Source organism: Anomalospiza imberbis, chromosome 4 (assembly GCF_031753505.1).
Source record: "Anomalospiza imberbis isolate Cuckoo-Finch-1a 21T00152 chromosome 4, ASM3175350v1, whole genome shotgun sequence".
In the NCBI taxonomy this organism is placed as follows: domain Eukaryota; kingdom Metazoa; phylum Chordata; class Aves; order Passeriformes; family Viduidae; genus Anomalospiza; species Anomalospiza imberbis.
Window position 1 is genome coordinate 45,318,514 of NC_089684.1, and position 12,820 is coordinate 45,331,333.

The following is a 12,820-nucleotide window of genomic DNA, read 5'->3' on the forward strand; positions in this document are numbered from 1 at the left end:
ACATTTAAATGTGAGTGAGTGAAGGTTTTCTTGGGCAGAAAGGGAGGCAGGGGTGTAGTGAGCTCCTGTGGTTGAAATTTGGGGATAAATTAGTGTCATTAATCATTGGAACCACTTGCCTAGGGATGGAATGAATTTATCTTAACTTTGTTATTTTAAATCGCTTTCCTGATGTGTATATTGTAGTTTCATCAGCTGTTTGGGGTTTGTTTTTGAGGGAAATTGTATTCCCAGAAATTCTTGTCATTTGTGGGAGACCGGGCTCTCTGATTATAGGATTCCCCCTGGCTTTAAAAGATTTGAATGTAGGCAGCGGAGAAGAATTCCCCCTCATTCATTATCCTCCCAGATAACGTCGAAAGGGCAAACGGGGATTTAAAACCCTGTGAGTGGAGGGTGGGATATGAGGACAATCACAGCTGAGGATACCCGTGTTTCCCTACAATCGGGTTTATCCCGGCGTTTTGACACTTGGACCCGAAGGGGGAAGGTGCAGCACTCCGCTGTCATTTAAAACAAAAGCCCCCGCGGGTTCAGCACGCGTGGGGCGTGTGGGCGTGTGTGAGGGGTGGCGGGCAGACGTGCAGGAGCCGTGTGTGTGTGTGTGTGTGCGCGGGGGTGTGATCGCGGGTGGGGTGTACCGGGGGTGTGTGTGTATGTCGGGGGGGGGGACGAGGCGGGTCCTCCGCCCGCGCCGCCCGCCGGCAGCCGCCGATGTGTCCGTGAGCTCATCCATCGTGAGCGCGGCCGCTGCCTCCCGCACCTCCCGCACCCCCTCCCACTCACCGGCCCGCGCTGCAGCGGCCGCGAAGGTCACCCGCGGGTCCCCGGCATGGTGGCGGCCGCGGGGGGCTGAGAGGAGGCGGGCGGCGGCGGCAAGGAGCCGAAGATGGCTTCGCCCGCGCCCCCCGCGCCGGGAGGCGGCCCCTCGCCCCCCGCCGGCCCGCCTCGCCTTCGCCAGGTGGGTGCTCCCCGGCGCGGGCAGGGGCGGGGGGCGGCCCCCGGCAACCCCCGAGCGGAGCGGGGAGGGGGGGACGGAGCCCGCGGGATGCGGAGGGGCGCGGGAGGCAGGCATGCGAGCGGCCCGCGAGTGCATCGGCAGTTTAGAGGTGGGCAGGTGGATGGTGGAGCCAGGGATGGTTTCTGTTCTATTCAATAAAAAACCCACTTCCATGACAAAACCACAAATCCCATCCCTATCCCGAAACCATCGCAGTCAGCACCTGCGCAGGTGTGCCCGCACCGTCACACGCAGAGGGGAGCGCACACACGCGTGTGTAACATCACGGTGGTGCAGCGCGGTGCGAGTCGTGCTGCATCACCGCCGTGGCAGCGCGGGTCCGAAGGCATGAATAAAATCTTAATTAACGTAATGCAGCAGTTTCCGAGAGACTGCTCCCGCTCCTGCTGCATGCAACGCTTTTCCGCTCGCATCTCTCCCCGCGCAAGGCGGGAGCTCCGTTCTTCGCGGCGGCTGCTGCTGCATTCATTTACATTTGGAATGGGGAAGTTGGTCGCAGGAGTTGTTTGACGTTCTTGACCCGGCTGGGTCGGTGAAGCCGAGCTGCTGCTGGGTGTCTGCGGGGTTCGTTCCGTGAGCCCTTGGTGCCTCCTGAAAATGGGAGAGGCAGGAATGGAGGAATGCAGTGCTAGTGTGTTCAGTTTGTGTGTTCCTGCTAAGGCTGTGATTTTACGGTGGTTATTAATAAAGAAAATAAGGTTAATAAAAGAAAAGCTGTTGTAAAGGAGGATTCCCAGTGTGTAATCAGATTAGTGTAGTATGTGTGTACTCAAACATAAATCCAAAAAGAAATCCTACCCTACTCTTTTTTTTTTTTCCCCTGCCATTTTCACTGGTGGTAGCGTTGATGAGGAAATCTCAGGAGTCTGGAGTTGGGATAGACGTCTGAGAGTTTGGGGACTATTTAAACTTGTCAGTCTCCTTACACGCTGGAAGTTTGGGCTAGACAGCTCCAGCAAAAGGCCTTTGTGTGGGTGTGCTGGTGTCTCTGGCTGCAAATGCCACAAGAACAGCTGCCCCCTCGACCCAAGTATTTTGGCACTTCCTGTTCTGCTCCCTGCTGCAAACTAAAAGAAAAAGTGATTTTAGTCCTGAAGTTTGGTTTTAGGAGGGTGAGCGACCAGCAAAGATCTCTCCAGTTTATTGCAACCTGTAGTGGGTGTGATCAGCAGGATAGGTGAGAAGTGTTGAGGATGGAAAAAAAGCTCCAGGTAAGGGAGGAAAGAGCTGGGGATGAGGACCCCAAGCACTGGGGATCCTCACTGAAACTGGCTTCTCTTTGCCTGTAACTTAGTCTGTGTGCTCACTGAGACCAGGTAAGCAGTATCCTTCCAAGCAGCGACCAAGTCCTTTGGAGACAGCTCCTTTTCTATGATCCTCCTTGTTTCAGACCTTTGGTTTGCTCCTCAGCAGCTGGAAACTTAAGGTTGCCCATTATTTATTGCTGCACATCCAGCAGCAAACCCAGACTGCTGCGTTCTCTGGAGCGTTCTGAATTGGCCTCTCACGGGGTTATTCATTTTGCATGAGGAAGAAACGAGTATCCTGAACTAGTAGGCAGAAATTACTCATTTAAAAATTGACTACTGTGGTTGTTTTACTGTCTTCGTCTGCATTTTGTCCACTCTATGTTTAGAATTATTTTTAATTGCATTTAAAAAGGAATGACTCATCGCTCATGTTTCTCTGAACTACAGCTGGGGTACAGTCTGGTGTTTATTTATTTATTTATTTATTTAAATTTTTGCTGCCCTTCAATAAGATGCCATACACACAGCTTATTGGGTGACCTTCACAGGAATGGGAAACTCCGTGAATGAGTTCCCAAAGCGCTTCAGACCGAGGTAAAGAACACAGCTTTGGCAGAAGTCAATCCGTTTTCCTATAAATCACTACTGGCCTCCCACTTTACCAAGCACTTCTTGCGTCCTTAGGAGGGGAGAAGAGTGCAAACAAAAGGGAAGTGAACGAGTCTGTCTGAAACTGTTGTACTGACTTTTGTTATCACATTGCACTTGTTGTGATAATGCTGAATGGAAATTGATGTTGGCAACGTGCTGAATTCCTGTTACATACATACCTTTGGAAGATCCTTGAGGTTAGTCCTGGCTTGCAGCCTGGGAACAAGACTCGCTGAAGAAGCTGTTTGAAACAAATTGGTATTTGTGGAGTTTTTACCATGTCTTTCAGTCCATCTAAGACAACTTCAAATGTGTCCTTTATTTGAAATATATATTGAGGGCACTTGCAGAACAAAGGATAATGTTTACCTCTGAGAACCTGTTTTAGCAAGAACTGCATTTTACCTGAAACACCTGTGTTGTTACATTTAAACTGGGCTTAAGGTACTGCAGTCAAGATATTTGTTATATAAAGGTTGATCAAGAAAGTACCATATAAAAGACCAAGCTGTTGTAAATTACATGATGGAGACCCTTGTATTTGGAATGGGATGGAGGTTGTTTCTCTTAGCAGTAGTCAAGTGAATTATTTCCACTGTTTTTACTTATAAGTTCTCAATGCTGCACTTGTCAGAAAGAAATTTAAACACTTCTCAAAATAAAACATACACTCAATTGAATAAAATTTGGAAACCAAATACTGTCTTGCATAGGAACATGGTAACACTTGGGTACTGCTCTCCCACTGCACTTCTGAGTGTGCAGGAATAAATCAATGATCCTAATCCATTATCTGATATGGAAAGAAAGTGTGCAGGAGTGTCTTTCAGAGTCATTTAACTGATCTCTGGTAAAGTTCCTTATCATTGAGCAATGTAGAGCACTCACATGGTAATTGTCCTGTTGTCATGCTTTATTGATCCCCCTTAAATCCCTTTATTCTGTCTAATTTTTTTTTGTATGACATCTCTCTGCCTGGATGGCCTTCTTTTTCCTCTTCCAGCTTTATTTTTTATTTATGCTTTTTTTTTTCCTCTCTCTTTCCCCTCCCTGAAATAGGGTTCGATGTATTTGTAAATCCAAAAGGAGGTGGATATTTTGGGGATTCCAAAGTTGGGGTATGGACTAAGAACTAAAACTGGAGAGAGAACACCATGGTGTCCAGATGGAGAGTGCTGGAGTGGACTTGGGAAGATGCATTCTGGTTCTCCAGGGATGTTCGTGTGGCTAAAGGGCCCTGCATTGCAAATCCATGCAATTCATCTCAAATCCTACAGTTTTCCAGCCTGTCAGCTTATAAGAACTCTTAATAGATGTGTGTTAGTCAGTATGAAGTCTGCTCCTGGAGCTTGACAAAAATCTCTTCCTCAATTGGTGTAGGACTGCAGGAACCAGTTTTCTTATTTTTGTTTTCCTTCCTCAAGGAGAGTCTCTGTAACTCTTCTGAAATTTGCTTCTTTTACACTGCCTTTGATACTTTTTTTCTTTCCTGAAAGCTGGTATCCTCCTGCAGTCTTAGGTGTTGTTCATACCACAATGACTGTTCGTCTGCTATGGCTGTGCTTTGCTCCTGCCTCTTCTAATCCACTGCCCAGTTTTTCCCCTGCTGTGGGATGTACTTTGTCCCCTTCTAACACTTGGCACGACTTGAGGATATTTTAAGCTTCTCTTTCATGGTTGATTTAGGCCAGTGCCTCTCCCAGCCTCTTTGCTTTGGACAGCATGTTGTTCACCTCCACATCTTGGCTGGTGCTGATTCTAGTTCCATAATTTCAAAAATTTTACTTTGTTTGAAATCCACATTTTCAAGGTTTCTTTGAACTTCAATTTGATTTAAGCTTATTTTTTTTTTATTTTACCTTATGCCACCATAAAGAATTAGATGCAATTTGTTGGGAACTAGAACGGCTTGAAAAGTCAGCCTAGTGAATCACTCGCTTAGGTGGCATGGCACAGGGTAATGCCAACATCCATCAAACTAAACATTTCTATTCCACTGATCCCTGCCTGCCATATCCAAGGGAAAAGGCTCCTAGAAGATGTCTTCCCCCTGAATTGAAATGATGAAATATAAAACATAATGAACCTGCTGCATAATAGATGTGGCCTAATGTGGGAAAAAGTAATTACAGTTAGGGCGTAAATGACTATGTGTGTTGAGATAGCGGATAAAAAATAGTGTGCTACAGTGTTTTTTGGGTTGCAAAACCAAGCACCAAGTAGTTGTAAACTAATAGAACTAAGGCACGTGAAGATTTACCACTTCCATGAAAACCCCCTTTGTGTTAGCTACCAGTAGTGGAAGGGAAGAATTAAGAATTTTCAATTCATATTCCAATGAGGTCTTCTGTGGTTTCACTGAAAAAGTGTGGAAAAGCAAAATAAAAAAGGGAGAAAGAAAAGCAAGTTCCAGGAGGGTTTGCAGACTGAGTTAATGTAGTTAACAGCATCAGCTGCTCTGATGGGGAGTTTCTAAGAGGAGCAATGGCTGGCTTGGTGAGTTTCAGCAGCTGCTGCTCCTCGGGCAGGGCCTTTTTTACCCGACCGGCGGCACCTGGTGCTGGAAGGTTCCAGAAGCCAGCGCCGCCTCAGTCGGGCTGCAGGGCTCCTCCTGGGACGCACAGGTAGGGGCTTGCTCTGGCTTTTAATGCTTTATTGCTCATATTTATTTCTGTTAGAAATGCTGAGGCAGCAGGCTGAAGTGAGGATTGCAATTTGGTGCTGATTTGTGTGTCAGTTCCACTTTATTTCTGCTTGAGGGATGTGGAGTTTGTTGGCAGGTATTCTGTTTGATGTGGATTATACCCTCAGGGAAGCGTGGAGGGTTTGATTGTTGGGCTGTTTGGTTTTTTGCCTTTCTATTATTTTGTGTGTGTGGTTTTCTATGTTTTTAACTGTTTTGGGTTTCTTCCCCCAATTTTTCTTATTTTGTTACTTTTCTTCTCCCCCTTTTTTTGACCCTTTTTTCCTTTCTTTTTATTTTTTTTGTTCTCTTTTCCTTTTTTCTTTTTTCTTTTTTTTTTTTTCTCTTTTTCTTTTTTTTTTCTCTTTTTTTTTTCCTTTCCTCTTTTTCCCTGGTGTCTTTCCCTCTCTTACAAGACTTATACTTGAAAAAGTTATTGAAGGCTTACTTTTGGCAGTTGATATTCAGATTTTGTATTTTATAGACCAAAACTTTATGGTTTTTTTTACAAATAGTCCCATTTGGGGATGCCCCTTGCCTCAGGGCCTTCCCGCCTTTTTTTGTGTGGGGGCAGGAGGGGCTGTCCGTCATTTTGTGTGGGGGGCAGGAGGGGCTGTCCGTCATTTTGTGTGGGGGCAGGAGGGGCTGTCTGCCATTTTGTGTGGGGGGCAGGAGGGGCTGTCCGTCATTTTGTGTGGGGGCAGGAGGGGCTGTCCGCCATTTTGTGTGGGGGCAGGAGGGGCTGTCCGCCATTTTGTGTGGGGGCAGGAGGGGCTGTCCGCCATTTTGTTGTGTGGGGAGAGGGCTTCCTGGTTTTTTTTTGTTTGTTAGTTTTTTTGTGGGGTGGGGCTGTCTGCCATCAGGTTGGGGTGGAGGAGGCTGCCCGTCATGTCACATAGGGTGAGAGCTGCTCACCATGTCGTGTGGGGAGGGAGCTGTCTGCCGTGTTGTGGGAGCTGTAGTGAGGCTGCAGCCACTGCTTTTGATTGGGGTGCACTGGGGTGGGAGAGGGAACAAGTAGCACAGGTTGCTTTGATAAAAAAGCAGTGACTTGGCCACCTCCTGCCCTAGAGGATTTGCTTGTTAAGCTGTTAAATATTGAGGGAGTTGTGCTTCTTCTGAGTAAATAAAAAGCTTGAAAACATACAAAAACGCTCACACTGTCCAAAACCCTCAAAACACTTTGTGAGCTTTTCCATGCTGATCACTGCACATGTGTGCTGGAAACACAGCTTGCTGCTCTTCATGTCTTTAGCTTTGTTGCCTGATGAGGTGAGACCTTTGTGGAGTTACAGTATGGCTTTTTGCAGTCCTACTGGAAAATGAACACATATTATGCTTGTATTGACGTCTTATTATGGAGTATTTATTGCAAAGTTGTATTTGCAGAGGACTTTAGGCTTTATTTTGGGGTGACCTGCTTGTGTGAGGCCACCTCAGAAACTACAAGGGGTTGTTCTCTGTCTATAAACACTGCCTGGTAAATGTGTTGTAGAATCCTCCTGGCAGAGTGTTAATAAAGAATTGACTAACTGAGTGGGGAAAACACAATATGTTCTGTTCTGATGGCTGTCTGTCCTTTCCCTTTTATCCTTCTTCCTGAAGTGCCTGATTGTCCTTACTAGGATGGTGAGTCAGCTGGGAACACAGAAACAACTGTGGTATCCAGCAGGATGCAGAATTCAAGATGTAACTGTATTCAAAAAATAAAAGTATTCAGGGAAAGGAGAGGGGAGTGTGAGCTAGAAATGATTGTTCATTACCTGTTGGAGATTTACAAACTTGGGTGGGAGAAGAGGTTGTATCCCACATCCATTGTTGATGCTGAGATAGCTAGAGCTTTGCTAGTGTGCATCTGACTGAAACAATCTCATGAAATTTCTGCTTAAGAGCTTCAGAGCCAAAAGCTGCACCTTGCTCACTACAAGAGTCAGAAGTAATCCTGGACAGAAAATGGGTTACTACAGGGGTATTTGTGGTCTCTGCTTAGGCAGTTTTGTTATTTACTTTGTCTTTTTCTGTTTGGTTTGGTCATCTGGTCTGGAAGCATTTTGATTTATCTGCAGAACTTGACTGATCCTAAAGAGGAGCACAGTATATCATGGGGCAGTTCAGACTTCCTATATTAAAGGAATCTTTGTTTATGCAACAAGGATTCATTCAGCAATATCCCCCTGCACAGCATGTTGGGTGTTTGCCATGTTAACTCTTTGGGTTTAGTTCTGCTGGTGCAAATGAAGGTACAGCTGCAGGAGATGAAACTGCTGAGCTGTCTCTCCCAGGGGTTCTCTTTGAGTGCTGCTTTGACCACTTAGAGCCATGGTGGGTTCCCACAACTTATGTGTTGCCTTCAGCATTAAAGGTGTGCTTGCTGTAAACTGGTGAGACACTTTATGAAATGCATCCCTTGCTTCATTTGAGCTTTATTTATTAAGATGATCTGGGTGTTTGGAGGTGATGTTTCTGGAGTGGAAAGTAGACTTTGCCACGAGCAGCATGTGGGATGCGTGTGAGGCACAGATTCAGGTGAGGAAATGGTATGCAACCTGAAGTCCTGTCGATCTTCCAAAAGCTGTGAGGTCTTGGCATAAGTTGTAAGCCCTGTTAGAGAAGTTGAAGCTCATGGGATGCTTACAGGCATCTGATGGATGGGAATGTATTCCAAGCATTCAGACTGGCTGGGTTTGAGCGGGTGATACGATGCTGTAAATACCCTTGTCATTTATGTTAGGTCAGAGGGTGAAGTGTTGTTTTATGAGCTTACCTCTGAAAAGATGGAGGGTGTCCAGACCTCATTCATCTTCTGCACTGCTTCTAAGTGTTGTGGTTCCTGTTTTTCTTAAGGAAAAAAAAATAATTCTAGATTATTTATGTATCTATATATGTATATTCAGAAAATAGCAAACTGAGGGCAGTTAGCATTTTACAGCTCCTCCATGCCATCACAAATAGCTTGTACCTAAAATCTTTGGGTTAAAAACAGCACAACCACCCCCTCTCCCCGAATGCACTCCCACACATGCAACTGCAAGGGGAAAAAATAAACTTGGCGATTAATTGTGGAGTGCTTGGTATGTGATCTAAGCCAGTAACCGGCTCTCGGATCCCACAGGCAGAACCCTTCTGAAGTATCCTTTGTAGGCTCTGCGAGTGTACTCAGAGATGTTTTTGTTTGTAGTTTTATCTTCCTAAAATCTGGCTTTCCCCCTCCTCTGGGTGTGGGATGGCTGCCAGTAGTCAGTGACCCGTGGCCTCCAGCTGCTGCTGGGCTCAGGAATGCGCGCCAGGCTCCAGCGGCACTGGGTGACGGAGGCTGCCCTTCCCTCTGATGTGTGCCTGGCGTGGGTGGCGGGAGCTGGCAGGGCTTGGGTAGCAGTAGAACTCTTGTGGCGGCGCTGGAGCTTTCTGGGAACTGGAAAACTCGAACTTGCTGGGGCTGGATGTGAATAGCCTGGCCTCAGTTCAGGACAGTTTTAGTTCCTGCTGGGAGCAGCAGCTGGTCGGTGCACAGGAGCCAAAGCCCGTGGGTTCGCCCAGCGTAGCACTCAGGGACGTCACATGCTGCATGTACGGCTCCTGTAACACTCTAAACTCTGGGAATTTTTAGCTCCAGAGTGTGTCACTAATAATTTAGTCTTAGATTGCCTATGAATAGCTCCTTGTATCTGAACCTGCCCTTTAATGAGGCTATTTCTGTCACAGTTGGAGGCTTGCACTGGAAATGCTCTACCTGGCATCCCTGCTGGGTTCTTTGTTGTCTTGGCATGTGCATTTTCTGCTCCCTCCTGGCTGGTATTTGACAAGGAGGATGTTCCAAACTATTTTAAGCTTTTTTTAGTGTGGACACTCTTGGGATGCACCTGAAAACCAGAATGTAGAGCTGACACTCCTGAATCTGGTTTGAATTATTCTAACTGTGGCTCTTTATCAGGGACCAAGATCACACATGATTTGTCAGATGACAATAACTTGATGAAAAGATGCCATTGCAGTCCTATTTTTACCCCCCATGCCGAGCGAGTGTCAGCACAACCTTCTTCAGACTTTACTGAGAGCAAGAACAGGCTGTTCCCAAGGGTCACGGAGTGCTGAAAGCAATGGATAATAGACTTCCTACCTGCTGGGTGCAAGCCTTGCATAAGCAATGTGCAAATTTGAGGCTGAAAGTTTCACAATGGCCTGTTTGGGGTTGACAGATTTCTTGTGTATTTGTTTGCAAACGGTCAGCATGGCTTAGGAAGGTCATTGGAGCAGGAGCCCAGATTGCTGCTATTTGAGCACTCCTATAATTCCTGTTACAGGAATAGTAAGCTGTTATGTGTGTCACTTCACTATTAGAGGGGGAATTTCATATTCAGCAAACCTTTGCTTTATATTAATCATCCCAATGGATCACTTGCTGAAGCAAGCAAAAGGCCCAAACAAGAAACTTGATTTTTAAGTTTTTTATTGTAAGGATGCAATTGGAGAAAATGATTTACTTTAGGAAAAAGGGCGAGAAGAACAGATGGTCATAAGTTTCTGTGACACTAAAATGACAAAGGGGCAAGCCTTATGGTTGTCAGAATGACAGGTGGCTAAGTCAGAGCAAGTAGGGAGCCAGAAGAGTTGGGTATAAATATTTAGAAGTAAAATTACCTCTGCAAAACTCCTTTTGGCTCCAGTTGCTGCCAGTTCCCCTTCTGTTTGTTCAGCTCGAAGAAGGGAGTCTATATTTAGTAAAGCAAATGTGTATGAAATCTATATCAAAGCATTTTGTGTGACAGGTTTTGGAGGTGGTGGTGAGATTTGGTACAAGGTGCAGGCATTGCAGAACATCAATTGGTGCTCTATTTTTATAACATGGAATGACTTAATCGATTACATACTCAGCATGGGCTAATGAGTGATGACCTCTTATCCCCCAGACTAACACTTCTCCTGCCAGGTAGATTAGTTGTTTCTGCTCTTGGCACTCATGTTTGAACTAAGCCGTTGCTGCTCCCTTGATGCAGCTCTTCATCGCTTGACAAACCTGGGACGTCCTTTGCAATGGTATTTTTAAAACCACCTGACTGCTGATGATTCAGTGCAGAGGTAAGGGGCAAACCTTGGCACCTCCAAGAGTGGTGCTGGGGGTGGAAGGCAGCTCTGGTTATCTGTGATGTGACCTGACACAGCCTTTGCTGCAACTAAACATAGTTTGGTATTCTGTGCACCTGTCAGCCTGCTTCTTGCTGTGCCCATTTTGGAGGGGTGCACACAGACCTAGACCTTTACCTGGAGCTGCCTCCCACACATCTGAAGGGCAGTTGCTCACCTCTTCATGTTCTGCAGAGGGAAGTTATTTAAACCTCTCAGAGGATCTGTCCTTTGAGGCATTGGGAAGCTGAGCAATGCCATTCTCTACTGCTGCTGTCCCATGGAGCTTTAATTTGAGCGGTGTCTGTGGGAGCTTTGGTGCTGAGCTTTATGGGGTGTGTAAGTCAGCGTGCTTCTCTCTTCCCTGCAACAATTTCCCTCAGAGTATGGCTGTATTGCATCTGTGATTTCTGTTTTCCTTTTCATCAAGGTTTTGCAGATTAGAGATTCATTTCAGAGAAAATTGCTGAGCAACATCATGTTGGTTTTTTTTTTTTAAATGAGTAATAGAATGTCATGATGACTGTGATCCTAATTATGATCTATCAGTCTGAAATCCTGGAAATGCCATGTTTTGTGGAAACAAGCTCCTAGTGAACCCTCCAGCATCCTCCAGTACTGTTGCTATGACAAACCTGGAGCATAAAGCAATTGTCTGTCCGGTCCTGCTGCTATTCAACAAAGGTTTGAGGGAGCTGGTCACCTTAGTTTCAGCTACAGCTTGAAATCCCTTATTTAGACTTTGCTGCTTTTGCAGAAGTAAAAAAATCCATATTCAGGCCAACTTCAGGTCTGCGTAAAGAACAGATTTTTAGTGCTTTTTACTTAAGTTCTACTTCTGGAATGCACTGCCAAGGATTATTTAGAATAAGTGAGCTGATGTTGCAATACACATCTTTATGTAAACTGAATGTGTGTAAGGGGTTGGAGAGATAATACTGTATCAATACCCATTTTGTCTTGATTTTTAGTTCAGATGGATTTTAAATGGGGTTTCTAAGGCTTGTACATGCAACCTGAGGAATTAATCTATAAGTGCCCAGTGGCTCATTGTTGCAGAATATATGCTATCTTTGTTAAACAATTTGCAAGAGAAATTATTTTGTATTTGACACAGCTGCTCACCTGTAGAATGTCCAGTGTTGTAAAAAATGGCTATCTCAAGTCTTATTCCAAAGAGAACACGGCTTTTTGTTGCAAGATAATTGAAGGTTTCCGTGATGTCCTTTTGCTGTGGCAATATGTGTTTTTAAAGATCTACTAGGCAGCATCTCTATCATAGACTCTGTGAAGAAATTGCAGTGACCCCTCCTGTCTTATTTTTCCAGTGAGACAGCTAGAATAGCACATTATGACACACTTACCTGGAAGCAAAAAATAGAAAAATACTGGCTTAAGGTACATTCAAAATAAATGTTTTCATATTGTAGGAAGCTGAAAGGGTTAGAGCAGGAAAACTAAGTATTGAGAAATCCAAGACAGTAAAAATTCCTTACTAGAAATGGCTGGTTTCTAGAATGTTTCTTAAACTCTTGATATCTGTAATTGGCATATTGACTGTAGTTGTCATAAAATAACCCTGACCTAAATGCAGTTACCAATATAAATGTGTTTTCTGTGATATAGGAGTGAAAAATAAGATCTTCTCCTTTAGAGATGACACAAATATGTATTTTTGGTCCCTGTTTGTAGGCAGATGGAATTATGTATGGCAGAACACTTACCATGGTAACATAGATTATGACAGCTGAGCCATTGACTTTTTTATACTTAAGATCCAGCGGAAGCCACGGAAAAACTATAAAAGGTAACACTTCTCTTGCATTTTAATTATGTTAATGAGGATGTATTTCACTCAGAGCCCATTTAATGTATAATTTATGCAGTATGAGTATCAAATTTAGATGAACATAAACCTGCATATAGAAATCAGTACACATTTGGAGAAATCCTTCTCTTCTAACATGAGCATACTGGACAAGGATTTGCACTTGGCATTTTGTGTTGGTTTTCCATCCCTCCTGTGGATGGAAAACCTGTGCAAGCGTAATTGTATCTCTTGCTTGTAACTAAATATCTCTGTTAAGGATTCTG

General features: G+C 44.9%; 1 protein-coding gene across 11 annotated transcripts in view; it reads left to right on the forward strand.

Annotated features, from left to right (window-relative positions):
• Window positions 1-699: 699 nt before the first annotated feature.
• The window catches only part of ANK2 (ankyrin 2), a 279,443-nt gene continuing 267,322 nt past the window's right edge, over window positions 700-12,820 (forward strand). For 7 of the 11 annotated variants that reach the window (XM_068188306.1, XM_068188300.1, XM_068188302.1 and 4 more), the window contains exons 1-2: window positions 5,509-5,546; window positions 12,419-12,533. In XM_068188306.1, the coding sequence (XP_068044407.1) occupies window positions 12,467-12,533 (67 nt within the window). In that variant the 5' untranslated portion in view covers window positions 5,509-5,546; window positions 12,419-12,466. Of the gene's footprint in view, window positions 962-5,499; window positions 5,547-12,418; window positions 12,534-12,820 lie in introns of those variants that run through there. The other 4 variants (XM_068188279.1, XM_068188303.1, XM_068188295.1 and 1 more) reach the window with 4 other exon arrangements.